This window comes from Oncorhynchus mykiss, chromosome 12, assembly GCF_013265735.2.
Source record: "Oncorhynchus mykiss isolate Arlee chromosome 12, USDA_OmykA_1.1, whole genome shotgun sequence".
Taxonomy (NCBI): Eukaryota; Metazoa; Chordata; class Actinopteri; order Salmoniformes; family Salmonidae; genus Oncorhynchus; species Oncorhynchus mykiss.
The window spans coordinates 97,456,054-97,480,969 of NC_048576.1; the positions used below are offsets into that span (position 1 = coordinate 97,456,054).

A 24,916-nucleotide genomic window follows, 5' to 3' on the forward strand; every position below is an offset into this window, starting at 1 on the left:
CGGCCTAATCCCCTCCTGTCACTCAGCCTAATCCCCTCCTGTCACGCAGCCTAATCCCCTCCTGTCACGCGGCCTAATCCCCTCCTGTCACGCGGCCTAATCCCCTCCTGTCACTCGGCCTAATCCCCTCCTGTCACGCAGCCTAATCCCCTCCTGTCACTCAGCCTAATCCCCTCCTGTCACGCGGCCTAATCCCCTCCTGTCACGCGGCCTAATCCCCTCCTGTCACGCAGCCTAATCCCCTCCTGTCACGCGGCCTAATCCCCCGTCACTCAGCCTAATCCCTCCAGTCACACAGTCCGTACCCCCCCCATCACATACCTTCTCTCCTCCGTGGATGGCTACGGTGATGTTGCGTACAGCCAGTTCCTGGTCCTCTCTGTATCGCAGACCAAACCCTCTGATGTCTATGTTGCCTGCTGTGGGCCAGCCTGGAGGCAGAGACGATTGGTCATGTCTCCAGTCCGCCTGGGAGGGGACAAACAGAGGTATACACACACACAGTCATACACACAGAGTTCCCGTGTACACAACTAAATAAATAAAATAACTGTTTTAAAGAAGTAGAAAGACCAGCTGACTGAAGGACAGTATGGAAGGTCATATGTTATTTTATAGGAGTAGAAAGACCAGCTGACTGAAGGACAGTATGGCAGGTCATATGTTATTTTATAGGAGTAGAAAGACCAGCTGACTGAAGGACAGTATGGCAGGTCATATGTTATTTTATAGGAGTAGAAAGACCAGCTGACTGAAGGACAGTATGGCAGGTCATATGTTATTTTATAGAAAGACCAGCTGACTGAAGGACAGTATGGCAGGTCATATGTTATTTTATAGAAAGACCAGCTGACTGAAGGACAGTATGGCAGGTCATATGTTATTTTATAGGAGTAGAAAGACCAGCTGACTGAAGGACAGTATGGCAGGTCATATGTTATTTTATAGAAAGACCAGCTGACTGAAGGACAGTATGGCAGGTCATATGTTATTTTATAGGAGTAGAAAGACCACCTGACTGAAGGACAGTATGGCAGGTCATATGTTATTTTATAGGAGTAGAAAGACCAGCTGACTGAAGGACAGTATGGCAGGTCATATGTTATTTTATAGAAAGACCAGCTGACTGAAGGACAGTATGGCAGGTCATATGTTATTTTATAGGAGTAGAAAGACCAGCTGACTGAAGGACAGTATGGCAGGTCATATGTTATTTTATAGGAGTAGAAAGACCAGCTGACTGAAGGACAGTATGGCAGATCATATGTTATTTTATAGAAAGACCAGCTGACTGAAGGACAGTATGGCAGGTCATATGTTATTTTATAGGAGTAGAAAGACCAGCTGACTGAAGGACAGTATGGCAGGTCATATGTTATTTTATAGAAAGACCAGCTGACTGAAGGACAGTATGGCAGGTCATATGTTATTTTATAGGAGTAGAAAGACCAGCTGACTGAAGGACAGTACGGCAGGTCATATGTTATTTTATAGGAGTAGAAAGACCAGCTGACTGAAGGACAGTATGGCAGGTCATATGTTATTTTATAGGAGTAGAAAGACCAGCTGACTGAAGGACAGTATGGCAGGTCATATGTTATTTTATAGGAGTAGAAAGACCAGCTGACTGAAGGACAGTATGGCAGGTCATATGTTATTTTATAGAAAGACCAGCTGTCTGAAGGACAGTATGGCAAGTCATATGTTATTTTATAGAAAGACCAGCTGACTGAAGGACAGTATGGCAGGTCATATGTTATTTTACAGAAAGACCAGCTGACTGAAGGACAGTATGGCAGGTCATATGTTATTTTATAGGAGTAGAAAGACCAGCTGACTGAAGGACAGTATGGCAGGTCATATGTTATTTTATAGGAGTAGAAAGACCAGCTGACTGAAGGACAGTATGGCAGGTCATATGTTATTTTATAGGAGTAGAAAGACCAGCTGACTGAAGGACAGTATGGCAGGTCATATGTTATTTTATAGGAGTAGAAAGACCAGCTGACTGAAGGACAGTATGGCAGGTCATATGTTATTTTATAGGAGTAGAAAGACCAGCTGACTGAAGACAGTATGGCAAGTCATATGTTATTTTATAGGAGTAAAAAGACCAGCTATGGCAGGTCATATGTTATTTTATAGAAAGACCAGCTGACTGAAGGACAGTATGGCAGGTCATATGTTATTTTATAGAAAGACCAGCTGACTGAAGGTATGGCAGGTCATATGTTATTTTATAGAAAGACCAGCTGACTGAAGGACAGTATGGCAGGTCATATGTTATTTTACAGAAAGACCAGCTGACTGAAGGACAGTATGGCAGGTCATATGTTATTTTATAGGAGTAGAAAGACCAGCTGACTGAAGGACAGTATGGCAGGTCATATGTTATTTTATAGGAGTAGAAAGACCAGCTGACTGAAGACAGTATGGCAAGTCATATGTTATTTTATAGGAGTAAAAAGACCAGCTATGGCAGGTCATATGTTATTTTATAGAAAGACCAGCTGACTGAAGGTATGGCAGGTCATATGTTATTTTATAGAAAGACCAGCTGACTGAAGGACAGTATGGCAGGTCATATGTTATTTTACAGAAAGACCAGCTGACTGAAGGACAGTATGGCAGGTCATATGTTATTTTATAGGAGTAGAAATACCAGCTGACTGAAGGACAGTATGGCAGGTCATATGTTATTTAAAAGGAGTAGAAAGACCAGCTGACTGAAGGACAGTATGGCAGGTCATATGTTATTTTATAGGAGTAGAAAGACCAGCTGACTGAAGGACAGTATGGCAGGTCATATGTTATTTTATAGAAAGACCAGCTGACTGAAGGACAGTATGGCAGGTCATATGTTATTTTATAGAAAGACCAGCTGACTGAAGGACAGTATGGCAGATCATATGTTATTTTATAGAAAGACCAGCTGACTGAAGGACAGTATGGCAGATCATATGTTATTTTATAGGAGTAGAAAGACCAGCTGACTGAAGGACAGTAGGCAGGTCATATGTTATTTTATAGGAGTAGAAAGACCAGCTGACTGAAGGACAGTATGGCAGGTCATATGTTATTTTATAGGAGTAGAAAGACCAGCTGACTGAAGGACAGTATGGCAGATCATATGTTATTTTATAGAAAGACCAGCTGACTGAAGGACAGTATGGCAGGTCATATGTTATTTTATAGGAGTAGAAAGACCAGCTGACTGAAGGACAGTATGGCAGGTCATATGTTATTTTATAGAAAGACCAGCTGACTGAAGGACAGTATGGCAGGTCATATGTTATTTTATAGAAAGACCAGCTGACTGAAGGACAGTATGGCAGGTCATATGTTATTTTATAGAAAGACCAGCTGACTGAAGGACAGTATGGCAGGTCATATGTTATTTTATAGGAGTAGAAAGACCAGCTGACTGAAGGACAGTATGGCAGGTCATATGTTATTTTATAGGGGTGGTAGCTATTCAAACATTTACTACAGAGACCACGGTCATTTGGTTGACCAATAACAGTCTTCCAACAGAGTTGTCTATGAGAACATAAACACACACAGTCACAACAAACACAGTCACAACACACACAGTCACAACACACACAGTCACAACAACAGCTCTACCTACAGAGTTGTGTATGAGAACATAAACACACACAGACGTACCTCTTTCTCTGTGTCTTCGTACTCCTTGACTCTCTCCACGGCCACAATGTTGGTTTCCAGATCGGAAGACATCCTCACTAGCCAGGTCAGAGAGGCCGTCAGCTACAGGACAGAGAGTCAGAGAGACAGAAAGACAGGGGCAGAGAGAAGGAGAGGCGGAGGCAGAGAGAAGGAGAGGCGGAGGCAGAGAGAAGGAGAGGCGGAGGCAGAGAGAAGGAGAGGCAGAGACAGAGAGAAGGAGAGGCAGAGACAGAGAGAAGGAGAGGCAGAGACAGAGAGAAGGAGAGGCAGAGACAGAGAGAAGGAGAGGCAGAGAGAGAGAAGGAGAGGCAGAGACAGAGACAGAAAGATAGGCAGAGAGAAGGAGAGGCAGAGTGAGAGAAGGAGAGGCAGAGACAGAGAGAGACAGAAAGACAGAGGCAGAGAGAAGGAGAGGCAGAGAGAGAGAGAAGGAGAGGCAGAGAGAGAGAGAAGGAGAGGCAGAGAGAGAGAGAGGCAAAGTAGAGTCAGAATGGTTTGAGTCACAAAGTATTAAAAGCTATCTATGATGTCATCTATGAACAGCTGAGACTCACACATGAGGTCTCAGGACTGACTTGGTTAAACAACCTGGGGTCTCAGGACTGATAGGGTTAAACAACCTGGGGTCTCAGGACTGACTTGGTTAAACAACCTGGGGTCTCAGGACTGACAGGGTTAAACAACCTGGGGTCTCAGGACTGACAGGGTTAAACAACCTGGGGTCTCAGGACTGATAGGGTTAAACAACCTGGGGTCTCAGAACTGATAGGGTTAAACAACCTGGGGTCTCAGGACTGATAGGGTTAAACAACCTGGGGTGAGTTTCCCAGAAACACAAGGTTCATCTTTAACTTGAAGATCCTCATTCATCCACTGTCTGTTTTTGGGGGGGGTACCTGACCGGCTGTGAAACTAAACCAAAGAATGAAGGGAACTCATCCGTTTTTTTAAATGAAACACCATCCTACGGTTCCAGTGTCCACACACACACACACACACACACACACACACACACGTTACTGACCTGTAGTGCGTATGAGATGGACAGGCCCATGATCCCAGGGCTGAGGCTCTCTCTAGCCATCACAGCAAACAGAGCAGCAAACATTACGATACAGTTCCCAACAAACTCCAGACGCACCGCCAGCCACCTACAACACAGAGAGATATTAGAGACATTACGGTACCGTTCCCTACAAACTCCAGACGCACCGCCAGCCACCTACAACACAGAGATATTAGAGACATTACGGTACAGTTCCCTACAAACTCCAGACACACCGCCAGCCACCTACAACACAGAGAGATATTAGAGACATTACGGTACAGTTCCCTACAAACTCCAGACGCACCGCCAGCCACCTACAACACAGAGAGATATTAGAGACATTACGGTACCGTTCCCTACAAACTCCAGACGCACCGCCAGCCACCTACAACAGAGAGAGATATTAGAGACATTACGGTACCGTTCCCTACAAACTCCAGACGCACCGCCAGCCACCTACAACACAGAGATATTAGAGACATTACGGTACAGTTCCCTACAAACTCCAGACACACCGCCAGCCACCTACAACACAGAGATATTAGAGACATTACGGTAACGTTCCCTACAAACTCCAGACGCACCGCCAGCCACCTACAACACAGAGATATTAGAGACATTACGGTAAAGTTCCCTACAAACTCCAGACGCAGGTGAATGTTAATAGTACCTGCTATAAATGTTGACCAGGTCTCATTAGTATGGAGTTTGTTGTAAAAATATTTTATATCTCAACATGACTTATTGATTCAACCAATTAAGGTGTGTGTGTGTGACCGCGCTCCTCACCGGTTGGCTACGATGCTGGGGTAGTATGCTTTCTGGTTGTGGTCAACTCGACCGTCACTCTCCCTGATGAAGCGTTCCTGCTCCCCAAAGGCTCGGATGACGCTGGCGCCTAGCAACGTCTCGTTGAAGTGTGTGTAGACCGGGGAGCGACTGACCGACTCCAGACGCTTCAACTGACGAGACGACGCCACGTAGAAACGCTGTGGGCAGGGATGACACGGAGGGATGACACGGAGGGATGACACGGAGGGATGACACGGAGGGATGACACGGAGGGATGACATGGAGGGATGACACGGAGGGATGTGATGGAGGGATGACATGGAGGGATGACATGGAGGGATGACATGGAGGGATGTGATGGAGGGATGACATGGAGGGATGTGATGGAGGGATGACATGGAGAGATGTGATGGAGGGATGACATGGAGGGATGACATGGAGGGATGACATGGAGGGATGTGATGGAGGGATGACATGGAGGGATGTGATGGAGGGATGACATGGAGGGATGACATGGAGGGATGACATGGAGGGATGACATGGAGGGATGACATGGAGGGATGTGATGGAGGGATGACATGGAGGGATGTGATGGAGGGATGACATGGAGAGATGTGATGGAGGGATGACATGGAGGGATGACATGGAGGGATGACATGGAGGGATGACATGGAGGGATGACATGGAGGGAGATAAAATAACAGTGAGTAGGGAGAGAGGGATCTCTCTCTCATCCCCCCTCTTTCTCCCTCCCCCCCACTCACACCCCTATCTCTCTAACCCCGCCCCCCCCTCAGCGACCCACCTGGACAAAGAAGTAGAGTATCCCCAGAGGAGGTATGATAATAGCCACTAGTGGAGTAGCGATCAGTATGACCACACAGGATCCTACTACGTTGAACATGGAGCCCATGAACATCTTAATGATACTGGGGAGAGAGGAGAGATAAGGCAGCATTACATGGCATCAACAGCAGGCGATACGGAAATATTTCCTTCTATAAGGCAGCATTACATGGCATCAACTGCAGGAGACACAAATTTCAGACAATTTCACATTTTCATAAATACACAATACACAAAAATGTTATACAGACATAATAAAATCGACAACTTAAAAAATAAATATTTTAAGGATTTTCTGTACAAATATATATCTATATATTTTCCGTAAAAACCTTGGGATGATGGAGTCAATGGTGTCTGTCTCCTTGGAGAAACGGTTCACCAGGTTACCGCTGGGGGTCCGCTCGAAGAAGGACATGGGGGAGCGCAGTACGTTGTACAGCATGGACTGGTGGAGGTAGCGTGATGCTAATATACCACCGATAGAGACAGAGATGGAGTAGCAGAACACAGCTATGCCTGAGAGAGAGGGTATGGGGAGAGAGAGGGGGGAAGGGGGTATGAGGGGAGAGAGAGAGGGGGGGGGGTATGGTGAGAGAGAGGGGGGGTATGGTGAGAGAGAAAGAGAGAGAGAGAGGGGAATGGGGTATGAGGGGAGAGAGAGGGGGGGAGGAGCGGGGGGGTATGGTGAGAGAGAGGGGAAGGGGGTATGAGGAGAAGGGGAAAGAGCGAGGAGAGGAGAGCAAGGGGAAGGGGTTATGGGGAGTAGGGGACAGAGAAGGGGAGGAGAGAGTGGGGAAGGGGGTTTGGGGAGAAGAGAGGGGAGAGAGGAAGGGAGAGAGTTGAACATGAAGACTTGTAGACAGACCAGGGTACCACCCACAGAGACAGAGATTAACACACACCAACGTCCTTACCCTGTGAGGCCCCCAGAGCTCCGTACACCCCCAGTCTCATCTCTCTGCTGGGCTGGGTTCCGTTGACGACTGGGTCGTCAGTCCACAGACTGAGCCAGTAGTTAGAGAAGAGAGAGGCGAAGTGGTGACTGAAGAACAGGAAGATACTGACGCAGGACAACACCACCCCTATAGCCTTCATATACTCCCAGAATACTGACAACTTCACCTAGAGGGGGGGGGGGGGGGGGGGGAGAGAGAGAGAGAGAGAGATACCAAGAACAGAGGAGAGAAAGACAGAGACAGAGAGAGAGAGAGATACCAAGAACAGAGAGGAGAGAAAGACAGAGACAGACAGCGAGAGAGAAAGAGAGACCAAGAAAAGAGAGAGACAGAGAGCGAGAGAGAGAAAGAGACCAAGAACAGAGAGGAGAGAAAGACAGAGAGCGAGAGAAAGAGACCAAGAAAAGAGCGAGAGAGACCAAGAGAAGAGGTTCAATGTAAGAGATGGACAGTTGCTCTGAGGCTCTGGTATACTACATTGACTGTTCATAGGGAGTCATTTAAGATCTCACACACAGTCTCTTACCCGCCCGGTGTTGGCCTTGTCAGCCTCTGTGATTCTCCCCACCTCAGCGTTCTTGGCCTTCTTCCCCAGGACCTCTCCTTCTGTCCTCACTGCTGATGTACTGGTATGGTTCTGACTGGAGACAGAGAGAGAGCGAGAGAGCGAGCGAGCGAGCGAGCGAGAGAGAGAGAGAGAGCGAGAGAGAGAGAGAGGGGAGAGGGAGACAGAGAGACAGAGAGAGAGAGAGAGAGAGAGACAGAGAGAGAGAGAGAGAGAGACAGAGAGAGAGAGAGAGAGAGACAGAGAGAGACAGAGAGAGAGAGACAGAGAGAGAGAGACAGAGAGAGACAGAGCCGGAGAGAGTTGTACTGGTATGGTTCTGACTAGAGACAGAGAGACAGAGAGTGTGCCAGAGATTTGAGATGTTTGTAGAGTTTAGCGTGAGCTGTAAAGCCAGGGATTTCAGCAGAGTGGGGTGTTCACTCACCCAATCACAGCAGCAGGAAGTCCATTCTCCAGTCCTCTCTTTGGTGCAGAGTCTAGACATCCCAGAGAAGAGACCTGGTCAGACCTTTCACTGATTATAGGGAGTACATCACACACTCTAGACTCAAAACACACACACACACTCTCTCTCACACACAAGCACAAGCGCACACACACACACAGCTAGAATAACCCTAGCAGCATTAGCGCCACACAAAGCAGGGTCAGAACAGCTCCAGGGAAACACCTGCCCCCTTAGCAGTGGTCTCAGGTCAGATCCCCACACCCCAATCCTAACCTTAACTACTAGGATAGAAACTAAGGAGCAGGGTTGAGCAGTATCCAGATGGGAAAAGGGGGAGATACCTAGTCCGTTGTACAACTGAATGCATTCAACTGAAATGTGTCTTCTGGCGTTTAACCCAACCTCCCCCTGAATGTCATACTGTTTCTGTACCATACCGAGGTGTATGGTATTACCGGAAGTGCACACAAGGGGGCGCCGTTTCCCCCCCACAAAAAACGCACAAAACAATTTAGGCACCAGGGATCTTAATCCAGGAAGGGGGGGGGGGGGGGGGGGGGGGGGGTTGAATATCTCTGCTGTAACCAAGACGCTTCATCCTGACATCCAGCTACTTATTAAGTTAGCAAACCGAACGCAGAGCTGGAGTCCTGAACTGGAGAGAACTTGTTTCAGCACATCTTTAGATGTCTTATAGTTCAACTTGAACTTTAAGAGTTGTATAAACAGTGGAGTGGCTCGTAGCGAGGAAGTCGTACCGTCTGTATGTCTGAAACACTTCTTTATACAGTATACGCGGTATATCTCCCAAGCCTACTAAGGATGTTTCCCAAATGCACCCTATTCCCTAAATAGTGCACTACTTTTGATTGGGGTATGATGGGGCCCCGGGTCAAAAGTAGTGCACTATATAAGGAATAGGTAAATCGTGCACTATACAGGGCTCTGGTCTAAAGCAGTGCACTTTACAGGGAATAGGGTGCCCTTTGGGAAGCACACTGAACCTGACCCCAGAGCTGTGCTTAATACATCATAAGCAACCAGGGTATCCATCCAGTATCACTGATACCATGTTATAATGATACCAATCAGGGTGTCCATCCAGTATCACTGATATCATGTTATAATGATACCAACCAGGGTATCCATCCAGTATCACTGATATCATGTTATAATGATACCAACCAGGGTATCCATCCAGTATCACTGATACCATGTTGTAATGATACCAACCAGGGTATCCATCCAGCATCACTGATACCATGTTGTAATGATACCAACCAGGGTATCCATCCAGCATCACTGATATCATGTTGTAATGATACCAACCAGGGTATCCATCCAGCATCACTGATATCATGTTCTAATGATACCAACCAGGGTATCCATCCAGTATCACTGATACCATGTTGTAATGATACCAACCAGGGTATCCATCCAGCATCACTGATATCATGTTGTAATGATACCAACCAGGGTATACATCCAGCATCACTGATACCATGTTATAATGATACCAACCAGGGTATCCATCCAGCATCACTGATATCATGTTATAATGATACCAACCAGGGTATCCATCCAGCATCGCTGATATCATGTTCTAATGATACCAACCAGGGTATCCATCCAGCATCACTGATATCATGTTATACTGATACCAACCAGGGTATCCATCCAGCAACCAGGGTATCCATCCAGCATTGCTGATATCATGTTGTAATGATACCAATCAGGGTGTCCATTCAGCATCACTGATATCATGTTATAATGATACCAATCAGGGTGTCCATCCAGCATCACTGATATCATGTTCTAATGATACCAGTGAGATAAACTCTCCGTGTTGTCACAACTAAATGGTTTTAAACATCACCCCATGCTCATGTCAAAAAGTGCTTCTATGTCTTCAAACACTTGACAAGATGCCGTATAACTCAACTGGTTTCATGCATTGTAAACCCATTCAAATTGATCAGAACATTGTGTCAACGCCAGCCAGAATCTCATGCACTTCCTTCCCCATCACATTCAGACCCCAGGATCCAGGATCCAGCCCCACCCAACCCAGACACCTCACAGCCTCAGCCCACCCATCATCACTCAATCAGCCCTCCTCCCAGCCATCCAGCCCAGAACCCACACATCATCACTCAATCAGCCCTCCTCCCAGCCATCCAGCCCAGAACCCACCCATCATCACTCAATCAGCCTTCCTCCCAGCCATCCAGCCCAGAACCTACCCATCATCACTCAATCAGCCCTCCTCCCACCCATCATCACTCAATCAGCCCTCCTCCCAGCCATCTAGCCCAGAACCCACCCATCATCACTCAATCAGCCCTCCTCCCAGCCATCCAGCCCATCATCACTCAATCAGCCCACCTCCCAGCCATCTAGCCCAGAACCTACCCATCATCACTCAATCAGCCCTCCTCCCAGCCATCTAACCCAGAAACCACCCATCATCACTCATTCAGCCCTCCTCCCAGCCATCATCACTCAATCAGCTCTACTCCCAGCCATCTAGCCCAGAATCCAGCCATCATCACTCAATCAGCCCTCCTCCCAGCCATCCAGCCCAGAACCTACCCATCATCACTCAATCAGCCCTCCTCCCAGCCATCATCACTCAATCAGCCCTCCTCCCAGCCATCCAGCCCAGAACCCAGCCATCATCACTCAATCAGCCCTCCTCCCAGCCATCTAGCCCAGAACCCACCCATCATCACTCAATCAGCCCTCCTCCCAGCAATCTAGCCCAGAAACCACCCATCATCACTCATTCAGCCCTCCTCCCACCCATCATCACTCAATCAGCCCTCCTCCCAGCCATCTAGCCCAGAATCCAGCCATCATCACTCAATCAGCCCTCCTCCCAGCCATCCAGCCCAGAACCTAACCATCATCACTCAATCAGCCCTCCTCCCAGCCATCATCACTCAATCAGCCCTCCTCCCAGCCATCCAGCCCAGAACCCAGCCATCATCACTCAATCAGCCCTCCTCCCAGCCATCTAGCCCAGAACCCACCCATCATCACTCAATCAGCCCTCCTCCCAGCAATCTAGCCCAGAAACCACCCATCATCACTCATTCAGCCCTCCTCCCACCCATCATCACTCAATCAGCCCTCCTCCCAGCCATCTAGCCCAGAATCCAGCCATCATCACTCAATCAGCCCTCCTCCCAGCCATCCAGCCCAGAACCTAACCATCATCACTCAATCAGCCCTCCTCCCAGCCATCATCACTCAATCAGCCCTCCTCCCAGCCATCCAGCCCAGAACCCACCCATCATCACTCATTCAGCCCTCCTCCCAGCCATCCAGCCATCATCACTCAATCAGCCCTCATCCCAGCCATCTAGCCCAGAACCCACCCATCATCACTCAATCAGCCTTCCTCCCAGCCATCCAGCCCAGAACCCACCCATCATCACTCATTCAGCCCTCCTCCCAGCCATCCAGCCATCATCACTCAATCAGCCCACCTCCCAGCCATCTAGCCCAGAACCCACCCATCATCACTCAATCAGCCCTCCTCCCAGCCATCTAGCCCAGAACCCACCCATCATCACTCATTCAGCCCTCCTCCCAGCCATCATCACTCAATCAGCCCTCCTCCCAGCCATCTAGCCCAGAACCCACTCATCATCACTCATTAACTCAACAACAAAGTGTCAGGTTGTAGAGTTGAAAACAACATGGGCTTGGACCAGGAGGACCTGTGTTTTCTCTGAGTGCTGCTGTAGTGTAGCTGACATGCAAACACATGCATGAGCCAGGCTGTCTGTGTGTCCATACTGCAGGGCCATCTTTACACGGCTTTTACATGGCCTACCACCCTTGTCTCATAGCCTCAGATCAGAGTGACCTCGTACCCTCAGATCAGAGTGACCTCGTACCCTCAGATCAGAGTGACCTCGTACCCTCAGATCAGAGTGACCTCGTACCCTCAGATCAGAGTGACCTCGTACCCTCAGATCAGAGTGACCTCATACCCTCAGATCAGAGTGACCTCATACCCTCAGATCAGAGTGACCTCAAACCCTCAGATCAGTGACCTCATACCCTTAGATCAGTGACCTCGTGACCTCATACCCTCATATCAGAGTGACCTCGTACCCTCAGATCAGAGTGACCTCATACCCTCAGATCAGAGTGACCTCATACCCTCAGATCAGTGACCTTGTGACCTCATACCAGTGACCTCATACCCTCATATCAGAGTGACCTCATACCCTAATATCAGAGTGACAATCTGAAATCAGAGATACTGATGTGAAAATAATTCCTGGAATTCCTGACCCATCCTGACCCCTGTGCTCTCCTAACAGATCAGGAGGGTGGAACAAAGCTACCAGTCCAGATCAGTAGTGTTTGTTAAGGGAAAGAGGGAGGAGACAAGGAGAGGTAGCCTGTATAAGGATAGAGACACTAACTAAACCAAGGCTGTGTCCCAGATGGCGCTCTATTCCCTACATAGGACTCATATGGCTCTGGTCCAAACAAGTACACTACACAGTGAATATGGTTCCATTTGGGACACAACCCAAGTCTCCTAGGGGACAGACAACCAATCAAACCTTCAGTATCCTCCTCCTCCTCCCTCCCCTCTTCTGAATGGCAGACAGGACAAAAAGGGGGATGAAAGAAAGAGAGAAAGAAGGAGAGAGAATGAGAGAGAGAAGAGAGAGAGAGAAAGAGAGAGAGAGAGAGAGAGAGAGAGAGAGAGAGACAGAGAAGGAGAGAGAGCGAGAGAGCACAAGAGAGAGCAAAGGAGAGCGAGAGAGAGAGCGAGAGAGCACAAGAGAGAGAGCAAAGGAGAGCGAGAGAGGAGAGAGAGAGAGACAGAGAGAGAGAGAATGAGAGAGAGAGAGAGAGAGAGAGAGAGCGAGAGAGCACAAGAGAGAGAGCAAAGGAGAGCGAGAGAGAGAGAGAGCACGAGAGAGAGAGCAAAGGAGAGCAAAGGAGAGAGAGAGAGAGAGAGAGAGAGAGAGAGAGAGAGAGTGAAGGGAGAGAGAGAGAGAGGAGAGAGAGAGAGCGAAAGAGAGAGAGAGAGAGGAGAGAGAGCGAAAGAGAGAGAGCGAAAGAGAGAGAGAGCGAAAGAGAGAGAGCGAAGGAGAGAGAGCGAAGGAGAGAGAGCGAAGGAGAGAGAGAGAGAGAGAGAGAGAGCGAGAGCGAAAGAGAGAGAGCGAGAGCGAAAGAGAGAGAGCGAGAGCGAAAGAGAGAGAGCGAGAGCGAAAGAGAGAGAGCGAAGGAGAGAGAGAGAGAAGAGAGAGAAAGAGAGAGAGAAGAAGAGAGAGAAAAGAGGAGAGAGAGAGAAGAAGAGAGAGAGAGAAGAGAGAGAAAGAGAGAGTGAAGGAGAGAGAAGGAGAGAGAGAGAAAAGAGGAGAGAGAGAGAGAGAAGAAGAGAGAGAGAGAGGAGAGAGAGAGAGAGAAGGACAAAGAGAGAGAGAGACAGAGAGAGAGGAGAGAGAAGGAGAGAGAGAAAAGAGGAGAGAGAGAGAGAGAGGAGAGAGAAGGAGAGAGAGAGAGAGAGAGAGGAGAGAGAAGGAGAGAGAGAGAAAAGAGGAGAGAGAGAGAGAGAAGAAGAGAGAGAGAGAAGAGAGAGAAAGACCGAGTGAAGCAGAGAGGAGAAAGTAGAAGGAGAGAGAAGAGGGAGATGAGAAAGAGAAATGTAAAAATACATTACATAGAAGCCAATAGTGAAAGGCAGGGTTGGGAAGTAACTGATTACATGTAATACATTAAATGTAATCTGATTACCAAAAAAAAATGACTAGTCAGTTACATTACCAGCAAACAAATTGTAATCAGAGTACAGATACTTTTGAAAAACTAGATAATTACTTATTGGCTTACTACTACTACATTTAGACAGGATGTTTGTGAGAAAAATACATGATGGCACCTTAAGGTTTTCTGAATGACATTCAATTCAGCATTCAAAAAAAGGTGCAAGTTTGAGTTTGTTCCACCTGAGACAGTCTGACCACCAATCAGAGACCACTATGATGACACATCAAATGATGACCACCAATCAGAAAACACTATGATGACACACCAAATGATGACCACCAATCAGAAAACACTATGATGACACACCAAATGATGACCACCAATCAGAAAACACTATGATGACACACCAAATGATGACCACCAATCAGAGACCACTATGTAGACACATCAAATGATGACCGCCAATCAGAGACCACTATGTCGACACATCAAATGATGACCACCAATCAGAGACCACTATGTCGACACATCAAATGATGACCACCAATCAGAAAACATTATGATGACACACCTAATGAAGACCACCAATCAGAAACCACTGACACACAATGATGACACATCAAATGATGACCACCAATCAGAGACCACTATGTAGACACATCAAATGATGACCGCCAATCAGAGACCACTATGTCGACACACCAAACGTGTTTGATGGATTATTTTGGTCTTCTTCTAATGAAAGCAATCAGATTACATTACTGTAATCGTTACTGAGTAATCCCCCAAAAAATTACATTACTGATTACAATTTGACAGGTAACTGGTAATTGTAACAGATTACATTTATAAAGAAACCTACCCAACCCTGACGAAAGGAGAGAGACAAACCATTATGTAATATGACTAGTTTAAAACGCTGAACACACAACAAGCAGGGGAGACGGTGCTACTGTGGTGGTGTTAAACTGGTACAGACAACAAGCAGGGGAGACGGTGCTACTGTGGTGGTGTTAAACTGGTACAGACAACAAGCAGGGGAGACGGTGCTAATGTGTTAAACTGGTACAGACAACAAGCAGGGGAGACGGTGCTACTGTGGTGGTGTTAAACTGGTACAGACAACAAGCAGGGGAGACGGTGCTAATGTGGTGGTGTTAAACTGGTACAGACAACAAGCAGGGGAGACGGTGCTAATGTGGTGGTGTTAAACTGGTACAGACAACAAGTAGGGGAGACGGTGCTAATGTGGTAAACTGGTACAGACAACAAGCAGGGGAGACGGTGCTAATGTGTTAAACTGGTACAGACAACAAGCAGGGGAGACAGTGCTAATGTGTTAAACTGGTACAGACAACAAGCAGGGGAGACGGTGCTAATGTGTTAAACTGGTACAGACAACAAGCAGGGGAGACGGTGCTAATGTGGTAAACTGGTACAGACAACAAGCAGGGGAGACGGTGCTAATGTGGTAAACTGGTACAGACAACAAGCAGGGGAGACGGTGCTAATGTGGTGGTGTTAAACTGGTACGGACAACAAGCAGGGGAGACGGTGCTAATGTGTTAAACTGGTACGGACAACAAGCAGGGGAGACGGTGCTACTGAGGTGGAGTTAAACTGGTACAGACAACAAGCAGGGGAGACGGTGCTAATGTGTTAAACTGGTACAGACAACAAGCAGGGGAGACGGTGCTAATGTGGTAAACTGGTACAGACAACAAGCAGGGGAGACGGTGCTAATGTGTTAAACTGGTACAGACAACAAGCAGGGGAGACGGTGCTAATGTGGTAAACTGGTACAGACAACAAGCAGGGGAGACGGTGCTAATGTGGTGGTGTTAAACTGGTACAGACAACAAGCAGGGGAGACGGTGCTAATGTGGTAAACTGGTACGGACAACAAGCAGGGGAGACGGTGCTAATATGTTAAACTGGTACGGACAACAAGCAGGGGAGACGGTGCTAATGTGGTGGTGTTAAACTGGTACAGACAACAAGCAGGGGAGACGGTGCTAATGTGTTAAACTGGTACAGACAACAAGCAGGGGAGACGGTGCTAATGTGGTAAACTGGTACGGACAACAAGCAGGGGAGACGGTGCTAATGTGGTAAACTGGTACAGACAACAAGCAGGGGAGACGGTGCTAATGTGTTAAACTGGTACAGACAACAAGCAGGGGAGACGGTGCTAATGTGGTAAACTGGTACAGACAACAAGCAGGGGAGACGGTGCTAATGTGGTGGTGTTAAACTGGTACAGACAACAAGCAGGGGAGACGGTGCTAATGTGGTAAACTGGTACGGACAACAAGCAGGGGAGACGGTGCTAATGTGGTGGTGTTAAACTGGTACAGACAACAAGCAGGGGAGACGGTGCTAATGTGTTAAACTGGTACAGACAACAAGCAGGGGAGACGGTGCTAATGTGTTAAACTGGTACAGACAACAAGCAGGGGAGACGGTGCTAATGTGGTAAACTGGTACGGACAACAAGCAGGGGAGACGGTGCTAATGTGGTGGTGTTAAACTGGTACAGACAACAAGCAGGGGAGACGGTGCTAATGTGGTGGTGTTAAACTGGTACAGACAACAAGCAGGGGAGACGGTGCTAATGTGTTAAACTGGTACAGACAACAAGCAGGGGAGACGGTGCTACTGTGGTGGTGTTAAACTGGTACAGACAACAAGCAGGGGAGACGGTGCTAATGTGGTGGTGTTAAACTGGTACAGACAACAAGTAGGGGAGACGGTGCTAATGTGGTAAACTGGTACAGACAACAAGCAGGGGAGACGGTGCTAATGTGTTAAACTGGTACAGACAACAAGCAGGGGAGACAGTGCTAATGTGTTAAACTGGTACAGACAACAAGCAGGGGAGACGGTGCTAATGTGTTAAACTGGTACAGACAACAAGCAGGGGAGACGGTGCTAATGTGGTAAACTGGTACAGACAACAAGCAGGGGAGACGGTGCTAATGTGGTAAACTGGTACAGACAACAAGCAGGGGAGACGGTGCTAATGTGGTGGTGTTAAACTGGTACGGACAACAAGCAGGGGAGACGGTGCTAATGTGTTAAACTGGTACGGACAACAAGCAGGGGAGACGGTGCTACTGAGGTGGAGTTAAACTGGTACAGACAACAAGCAGGGGAGACGGTGCTAATGTGTTAAACTGGTACAGACAACAAGCAGGGGAGACGGTGCTAATGTGGTAAACTGGTACAGACAACAAGCAGGGGAGACGGTGCTAATGTGTTAAACTGGTACAGACAACAAGCAGGGGAGACGGTGCTAATGTGGTAAACTGGTACAGACAACAAGCAGGGGAGACGGTGCTAATGTGGTGGTGTTAAACTGGTACAGACAACAAGCAGGGGAGACGGTGCTAATGTGGTAAACTGGTACGGACAACAAGCAGGGGAGACGGTGCTAATATGTTAAACTGGTACGGACAACAAGCAGGGGAGACGGTGCTAATGTGGTGGTGTTAAACTGGTACAGACAACAAGCAGGGGAGACGGTGCTAATGTGTTAAACTGGTACAGACAACAAGCAGGGGAGACGGTGCTAATGTGGTAAACTGGTACGGACAACAAGCAGGGGAGACGGTGCTAATGTGGTAAACTGGTACAGACAACAAGCAGGGGAGACGGTGCTAATGTGTTAAACTGGTACAGACAACAAGCAGGGGAGACGGTGCTAATGTGGTAAACTGGTACAGACAACAAGCAGGGGAGACGGTGCTAATGTGGTGGTGTTAAACTGGTACAGACAACAAGCAGGGGAGACGGTGCTAATGTGGTAAACTGGTACGGACAACAAGCAGGGGAGACGGTGCTAATGTGGTGGTGTTAAACTGGTACAGACAACAAGCAGGGGAGACGGTGCTAATGTGTTAAACTGGTACAGACAACAAGCAGGGGAGACGGTGCTAATGTGTTAAACTGGTACAGACAACAAGCAGGGGAGACGGTGCTAATGTGGTAAACTGGTACGGACAACAAGCAGGGGAGACGGTGCTAATGTGGTGGTGTTAAACTGGTACAGACAACAAGCAGGGGAGACGGTGCTAATGTGGTGGTGTTAAACTGGTACGGACAACAAGCAGGGGAGGCGGTGCTAATGTGTTAAACTGGTACGGACAACAAGCAGGGGAGACGGTGCTAATGTGGTGGTGTTAAACTGGTACGGACAACAAGCAGGGGAGGCGGTGCTAATGTGGTGGTGTTAAACTGGTACGGACAACAAGCAGGGGAGGCGGTGCTAATGTGGTAAACTGGAGGGGAGGGACTTTCTCTTGGTGATGAACTGGAACAACGGAACCACATGTTTTCAAATAGAGGACAAAACTGAGATGATGACATGACTATAGTGGTTATAGAGATGACGACATGACTATAGTGGTTATAGAGATGACGACATGACTATAGTGGTTATAGAGATGACGACATGACTATAGTGGTTATAGAGATGACGACATGACTATAGTGGTTATAGAGATGACGACATGACTATAGTGGTTATAGAGATGACGACATGACTATAGTGGTTATAGAGATGACGACATGACTATAGTGGTTATAGAGATGACGACATGACCATAGTGGTTATAGAGATGACGACATGACTATAGTGGTTATAGAGATGACGACATGACTATAGTGGTTATAGAGATGACGACATGACCATAGTGGTTATAGAGATGACGACATGACTATGGAGGTTATAGAGATGACGACATGACTATAGAGGTTATAGTGTAGAGATGTCGCTAGCTAGCTGATGATGATGATGATGAAGATAACATATGTCACCTGATTCGTCATCTTCCTGCTCTTTGTTGGCGTAAGTCCTGAGGAACTCAGCGAAGGCCCCGTCCCGCGCCATCAGCTCCAGGTAGGATCCCCTCTCAGTGATCTCTCCCTCCACCATCACCAGGATCAGATCTGCCTGGGGCAGGAAGCTCAGACCGTGGGTCACCAGGACCCGAGTCTACGGAGACAGAGACACACACACACAGAGGGTCAGAGTAGGGCTTTTTTAAATAGATCCAGTATATTAAGGGATTTTAGTTGAATTGATAGATATGGTACACAGACACAATCCATGTCTCAGTTGTCTCAAGGCTTAAAAATCCTCTTTTAACCAGGTCTCCTCCCCTTCATCTACACTGATTGAAGTGGATTTAACAGGTGACATCAATATGGGATCACCTGGATTCATCTGGTCAGTCCACGTCATGGAAAGACCATGTTTTGTACACTGAGTGTATATACAGTACATATACTGTATATTTTGAATGAACAGCTGACTGAAGACTGGACGGCCGGGGATTTGTGAGGTTGAGTCCGTTTCAAAGATGGTGGATAAATTAAGATAGTTCACTTAGGCCATTTACCATTTACCTTAGTTCATTGACTGTAGAGGAACCAGGTACCAGCTGGGTCTGGTCTGTTTAGTTCTGGTACCTAGAGGAACCAGGTACCAGCTGGGTCTGGTCTGTTTAGTTCATTTACTGTAGAGGAACCAGGTACCAGCTGGGTCTGGTCTGATTAGTTCATTGACTGTAGAGGAACCAGGTACCAGCTGGGTCTGGTCTGTTTAGTTCATTGACTGTAGAGGAACCAGGTACCAGCTGGGTCTGGTCTGATTAGTTCATTGACTGTAGAGGAACCAGGTACCAGCTGGGTCTGGTCTGTTTAGTTCATTGACTGTAGAGGAACCAGGTACCAGCTGGGTCTGGTCTGATTAGTTCATTTACTGTAGAGGAACCAGGTACCAGCTGGGTCTGGTCTGATTAGTTCATTGACTGTAGAGGAACCAGGTACCAGCTGGGTCTGGTCTGATTAGTTCATTGACTGTAGAGGAACCAGGTACCAGCTGGGTCTGGTCTGTTTAGTTCATTGACTGTAGAGGAACCAGGTACCAGCTGGGTCTGGTCTGATTAGTTCATTGACTGTAGAGGAACCAGGTACCAGCTGGGTCTGGTCTGTTTAGTTCATTGACTGTAGAGGAACCAGGTACCAGCTGGGTCTGGTCTGTTTAGTTCTGGTACCTAGAGGAACCAGGTACCAGCTGGGTCTGGTCTGTTTAGTTCATTTACTGTAGAGGAACCAGGTACCAGCTGGGTCTGGTCTGATTAGTTCATTGACTGTAGAGGAACCAGGTACCAGCTGGGTCTGGTCTGTTTAGTTCATTGACTGTAGAGGAACCAGGTACCAGCTGGGTCTGGTCTGATTAGTTCATTGACTGTAGAGGAACCAGGTACCAGCTGGGTCTGGTCTGATTAGTTCATTGACTGTATAATATGTACCAGATACCAGCTAGGTCTGGTCTGATTAGTTCATTGACTGTAGAGGAACCAGGTACCAGCTGGGTCTGGTCTGTTTAGTTCATTGACTGTAGAGGAACCAGGTACCAGCTGGGTCTGGTCTGTTTAGTTAATTGACTGTAGAGGAACCAGGTACCAGCTGGGTCTGGTCTGATTAGTTCATTGACTGTAGAGGAACCAGGTACCAGCTGGGTCTGGTCTGATTAGTTCATTGACTGTAGAGGAACCAGGTACCAGCTGGGTCTGGTCTGATTAGTTCTGGTACCTAGAGGAATCAGGTACCAGCTGGGTCTGGTCTGATTAGTTCTGGTACCTAGAGGAACCAGGTACCAGCTGGGTCTGGTCTGATTAGTTCATTGACTGTAGAGGAACCAGGTACCAGCTGGGTCTGGTCTGATTAGTTCATTGACTGTAGAGGAACCAGGTACCAGCTGGGTCTGGTCTGATTAGTTCATTGACTGTAGAGGAACCAGGTACCAGCTGGGTCTGGTCTGATTAGTTCATTGACTGTAGAGGAACCAGGTACCAGCTGGGTCTGGTCTGATTAGTTCATTGACTGTAGAGGAACCAGGTACCAGCTGGGTCTGGTCTGATTAGTTCATTGACTGTATAATATGTACCAGATACCAGCTAGGTCTGGTCTGATTAGTTCATTGACTGTAGAGGAACCAGGTACCAGCTGGGTCTGGTCTGATTAGTTCATTGACTGTAGAGGAACCAGGTACCAGCTAGGTCTGGTCTGATTAGTTCATTGACTGTAGAGGAACCAGGTACCAGCTGGGTCTGGTCTGATTAGACTGTGTCTGAAGGAAGACACGGTCACTGTCCTAACGAGTAGACCCGCCCCTAACGAGTAGACCCGCCCCTAACGAGTAGTCCCGCCCCTAACGAGTAGTCCAGCCCCTAACGAGTAGACCCACCCCTAACGAGTAGACCCGCCCCTAACGAGTAGACCCTCCCCTAACGAGTAGACCCCCCCCTAATGAGTAGTCCCGCCCCTAACGAGTAGACCCGCCCCCAGCAAGGACGTCCCATAACGTGTGTGTGACGTCCTATAAAGGAAGACACACACAGTGTCACCAGCACGAGTCTACAGAGACAAAAATCAGTCACACACACAGAGTCACACTGTAAACCAAATCCAAACCACATCCCTATTATAAACCCTGACCTCTGTTTTGGGGTTACGACCTCTTACCCTGTCCTTGAGGACTCCCTGGGGCCCGACAACCTTCTCGAAGATGTGTTTGCCCACGTGGGCGTCGACCGCCGACAGAGGATCGTCCAATAGATAGACAGCACAGTCGCAGTAGACCGCCCTGGCCAGACTGACCCTCTGCTTCTGACCCCCTGACAGGTTCACACCCTGAGGAGGAGGAGGGGGAAGAGGAGGAGGAGGAGGGGGAGGAGGAGGAGGGAAGACACCCGTGTTAAAATACAACCATCAATACTGCCAGCGCCCAAGACCAGACATGGGTTCTAATCCTAACCCCCACCAAACCCCCTCCTGTCCTCACCTTCTTCCTGATCTAACCCTAACCCCCACCAGACCCCCTCCTGTCCTCACCTTCTCCCTGATCTAACCCTAACCCCCACCAGACCCCCTCCTGTCCTCACCTTCTCCCTGATCTAACCCTAACCCCCACCAGACCCCCTCCTGTCCTCACCTTCTCCCTGATCTAACCCTAACCCCCACCAGACCCCCTCCTGTCCTCACCTTCTCCCATATCTAACCCCCACCAGACCCCCTCCTGTCCTCACCTTCTCCCTGATCTAACCCCCACCAGACCCCCTCCTGTCCTCACCTTCTCCCCGATCTAACCCCTCACCTTCTCCCCGATCTAACCCCCACCAGACCCCCTCCTGTCCTCACCTTCTCCCTGATCTAACCCTAACCCCCACCAGACCCCCTCCTGTCCTCACCTTCTCCCTGATCTAACCCTAACCCCCACCAGACCCCCTCCTGTCCTCACCTTCTCCCATATCTAACCCCCACCAGACCCCCTCCTGTCCTCACCTTCTCCCTGATCTAACCCCCACCAGACCCCCTCCTGTCCTCACCTTCTCCCCGATCTAACCCCTCACCTTCTCCCCGATCTAACCCCCACCAGACCCCCTCCTGTCCTCACCTTCTCCCTGATCTAACCCCCTCCTGTCCTCACCTTCTCCCTGATCTAACCCTAACCCCCACCAGACCCCCTCCTGTCCTCACCTTCTCCCCGATCTAACCCCCACCAGACCCCCTCCTGTCCTCACCTTCTCCCTGATCTAACCCCCTCCTGTCCTCACCTTCTCCCTGATCTAACCCTAACCCCCACCAGACCCCCTCCTGTCCTCACCTTCTCCTTGATCTAACCCTAACCCCCACCAGACCCCCTCCTGTCCTCACCTTCTCCCTGATCTAACCCTAACCCCCACCAGACCCCCTCCTGTCCTCACCTTCTCCCTGATCTAACCCCCACCAAACCCCCTCCTGTCCTCACCTTCTCCCTGATCTAACCCTAACCCCCACCAGACCCCCTCCTGTCCTCACCTTCTCCCTGATCTAACCCCAACCCCCACCAGACCCCCTCCTGTTCTCACCTTCTCCCCGATCTAACCCCCACCAGACCCCCTCCTGTCCTCACCTTCTCCCTGATCTAACCCTAACCCCCACCAGACCCCCCTCCTGTCCTCACCTTCTCCCCGATCTCAGTGCCGTCTCCAGCAGGCAGGATCTCCAGGTCTGGCAGCAGGGCGCAGGCCTCCACCACTCTGTGGTACCAGCTCTCCTTCCTCTCCTGACCAAACACTATGTTGTCTTTCAGCGTGGCATTCTGGATCCACGCCTGCTGAGGTACATAGGCCACGGAGCCCTGGAGAGAGAGAGAAAGAGAGAGAGAAAGAGAGAAAGAGAAAGAGAGAGAGAGAGAGAGAGAGGCATAACATCAACAGTCATAGCTGCTGACGTTAAAACCAACTACATCATGCCGTGGTCTGGTGTCTTAGCTCCAGACTCTGGACCCCATGCCCCTGCTGACGTGGGTTGGAGCCCCACCTTGGCCAGCCTCTGTCAACACCCCTACTATCTGTCTCCCTGGCTACACACCTGGACTGTACAAAAGTATACAGATATGGAAGGAATTTCCTTTAAAACAACAACACCCAGTCACATCTCTCTCTCTATGTTGTCAGCCTTAAGTGTTTATGTACCTTGACAGAGACAGATCCCTCTAGTTTCTCCATCTCCCCCAGCAGAGCAGAGAGCAGAGAGGATTTCCCTGAGCCAACGTGTCCCACCACAGCTACCAGAGACCCATCTGGGATACGTACACTCAACCTGCAGAGACAGAGAGACAGAGACAGAGAGAAAGAGAGAGAGAGAAATAAAGAGAGAAAGAGAAGGAGAGAGAGAGAGAAAGAGAAGGAGAGAGAGAGAGAAAGAGAAGGAGAGAGAGAGAGAAAGAGAGAGAGAAAGAGAAGGAGAGAGAGACAGAGAGAGAGAGAGAAAGAGAAGGAGAGAGAGACAGAGACAGAGGAAGCCAGAGAGAGAGAGAGAGAGAGAGAGAGAGAGGGATAGAGGGAGCGAGGGAGAGCGAGAAAGGGAGAGCGAGACAGCAAGAGAGGAGTTACAGGCTGTGTGTATGTATACTATAGTAATATAATATGCAGTAAGCTGTGTGTATATATACTATAGTAATATAATATGCAGTAAGCTGTGTGTATATATACTATAGTAATATAATATGCAGTAAGCTGTGTGTATGTATACTATAGTAATATAATATGCAGTAAGCTGTGTGTATATATACTACAGTAATATAATATGCAGTAAGCTGTGTGTATATATACTATAGTAATATAATATGCAGTAAGCTGTGTGTATGTATACTATAGTAATATAATATGCAGTAAGCTGTGTGTATGTATAATATAGTAATATAATATGCAGTAAGCTGTGTGTATATATACTACAGTGATATAATATGCAGTAAGCTGTGTGTATGTATACTATAGTAATATAATATGCAGTAAGCTGTGTGTATGTATACTATAGTAATAGAATATGCAGTAAGCTGTGTGTATATATACTACAGTGATATAATATGCAGTAAGCTGTGTGTATGTATACTATAGTAATATAATATGCAGTAAGCTGTGTGTATGTATACTATAGTAATAGAATATGCAGTAAGCCTCCAACTGACATGAAAGTAACAAAGTCAAGAGGGGGGGGGGGGGGGGGTGAATACACTCTTCTCTGAGCAATACCTCTTCAGAGTGGGGGCATCGTTTCTACACCAGCTGAACACCCCGTCCTCAATGGAGATACTGTCTGAGCCTGGGAACAGAGGAAGACATACAAGAGAGAGGAACAGGAAGTGAGTAGAGAGAGGGAGAGAGAGAGAGAGAGAGTATTGAAGCCTCATTAAAGACTAACACATCAAACAGCATCTGGGTACAGAGGCTGGGATGGCCTTTCTGCCTGTGTTTCTCACTCTGTCTGTG

The 24,916-nt window shown here is 48.2% G+C and overlaps 1 protein-coding gene across 2 annotated transcripts in view; it reads right to left on the reverse strand.

Moving 5' to 3' along the window:
* Window positions 1-24,916, reverse strand: part of LOC110538797 (multidrug resistance-associated protein 1) — a 58,656-nt gene that overhangs the window by 5,526 nt on the left and 28,214 nt on the right. The window contains exons 16-30 of one of the 2 annotated variants that reach the window (XM_036939407.1): window positions 24,680-24,749; window positions 23,621-23,747; window positions 23,107-23,283; window positions 21,627-21,794; window positions 18,912-19,089; window positions 12,938-12,970; window positions 8,328-8,379; window positions 7,862-7,976; window positions 7,294-7,501; window positions 6,709-6,895; window positions 6,336-6,459; window positions 5,528-5,727; window positions 4,715-4,841; window positions 3,670-3,771; window positions 322-468 (exon numbers count right to left, since the gene is read on the reverse strand). In XM_036939407.1, coding sequence (XP_036795302.1) covers window positions 322-468; window positions 3,670-3,771; window positions 4,715-4,841; window positions 5,528-5,727; window positions 6,336-6,459; window positions 6,709-6,895; window positions 7,294-7,501; window positions 7,862-7,976; window positions 8,328-8,379; window positions 12,938-12,970; window positions 18,912-19,089; window positions 21,627-21,794; window positions 23,107-23,283; window positions 23,621-23,747; window positions 24,680-24,749 — 2,015 coding nt within the window. The remainder of the gene's footprint in view (window positions 1-321; window positions 469-3,669; window positions 3,772-4,714; window positions 4,842-5,527; window positions 5,728-6,335; window positions 6,460-6,708; window positions 6,896-7,293; window positions 7,502-7,861; window positions 7,977-8,327; window positions 8,380-12,937; window positions 12,971-18,911; window positions 19,090-21,626; window positions 21,795-23,106; window positions 23,284-23,620; window positions 23,748-24,679; window positions 24,750-24,916) is intronic. The other variant, XM_036939406.1, reaches the window with a different exon arrangement.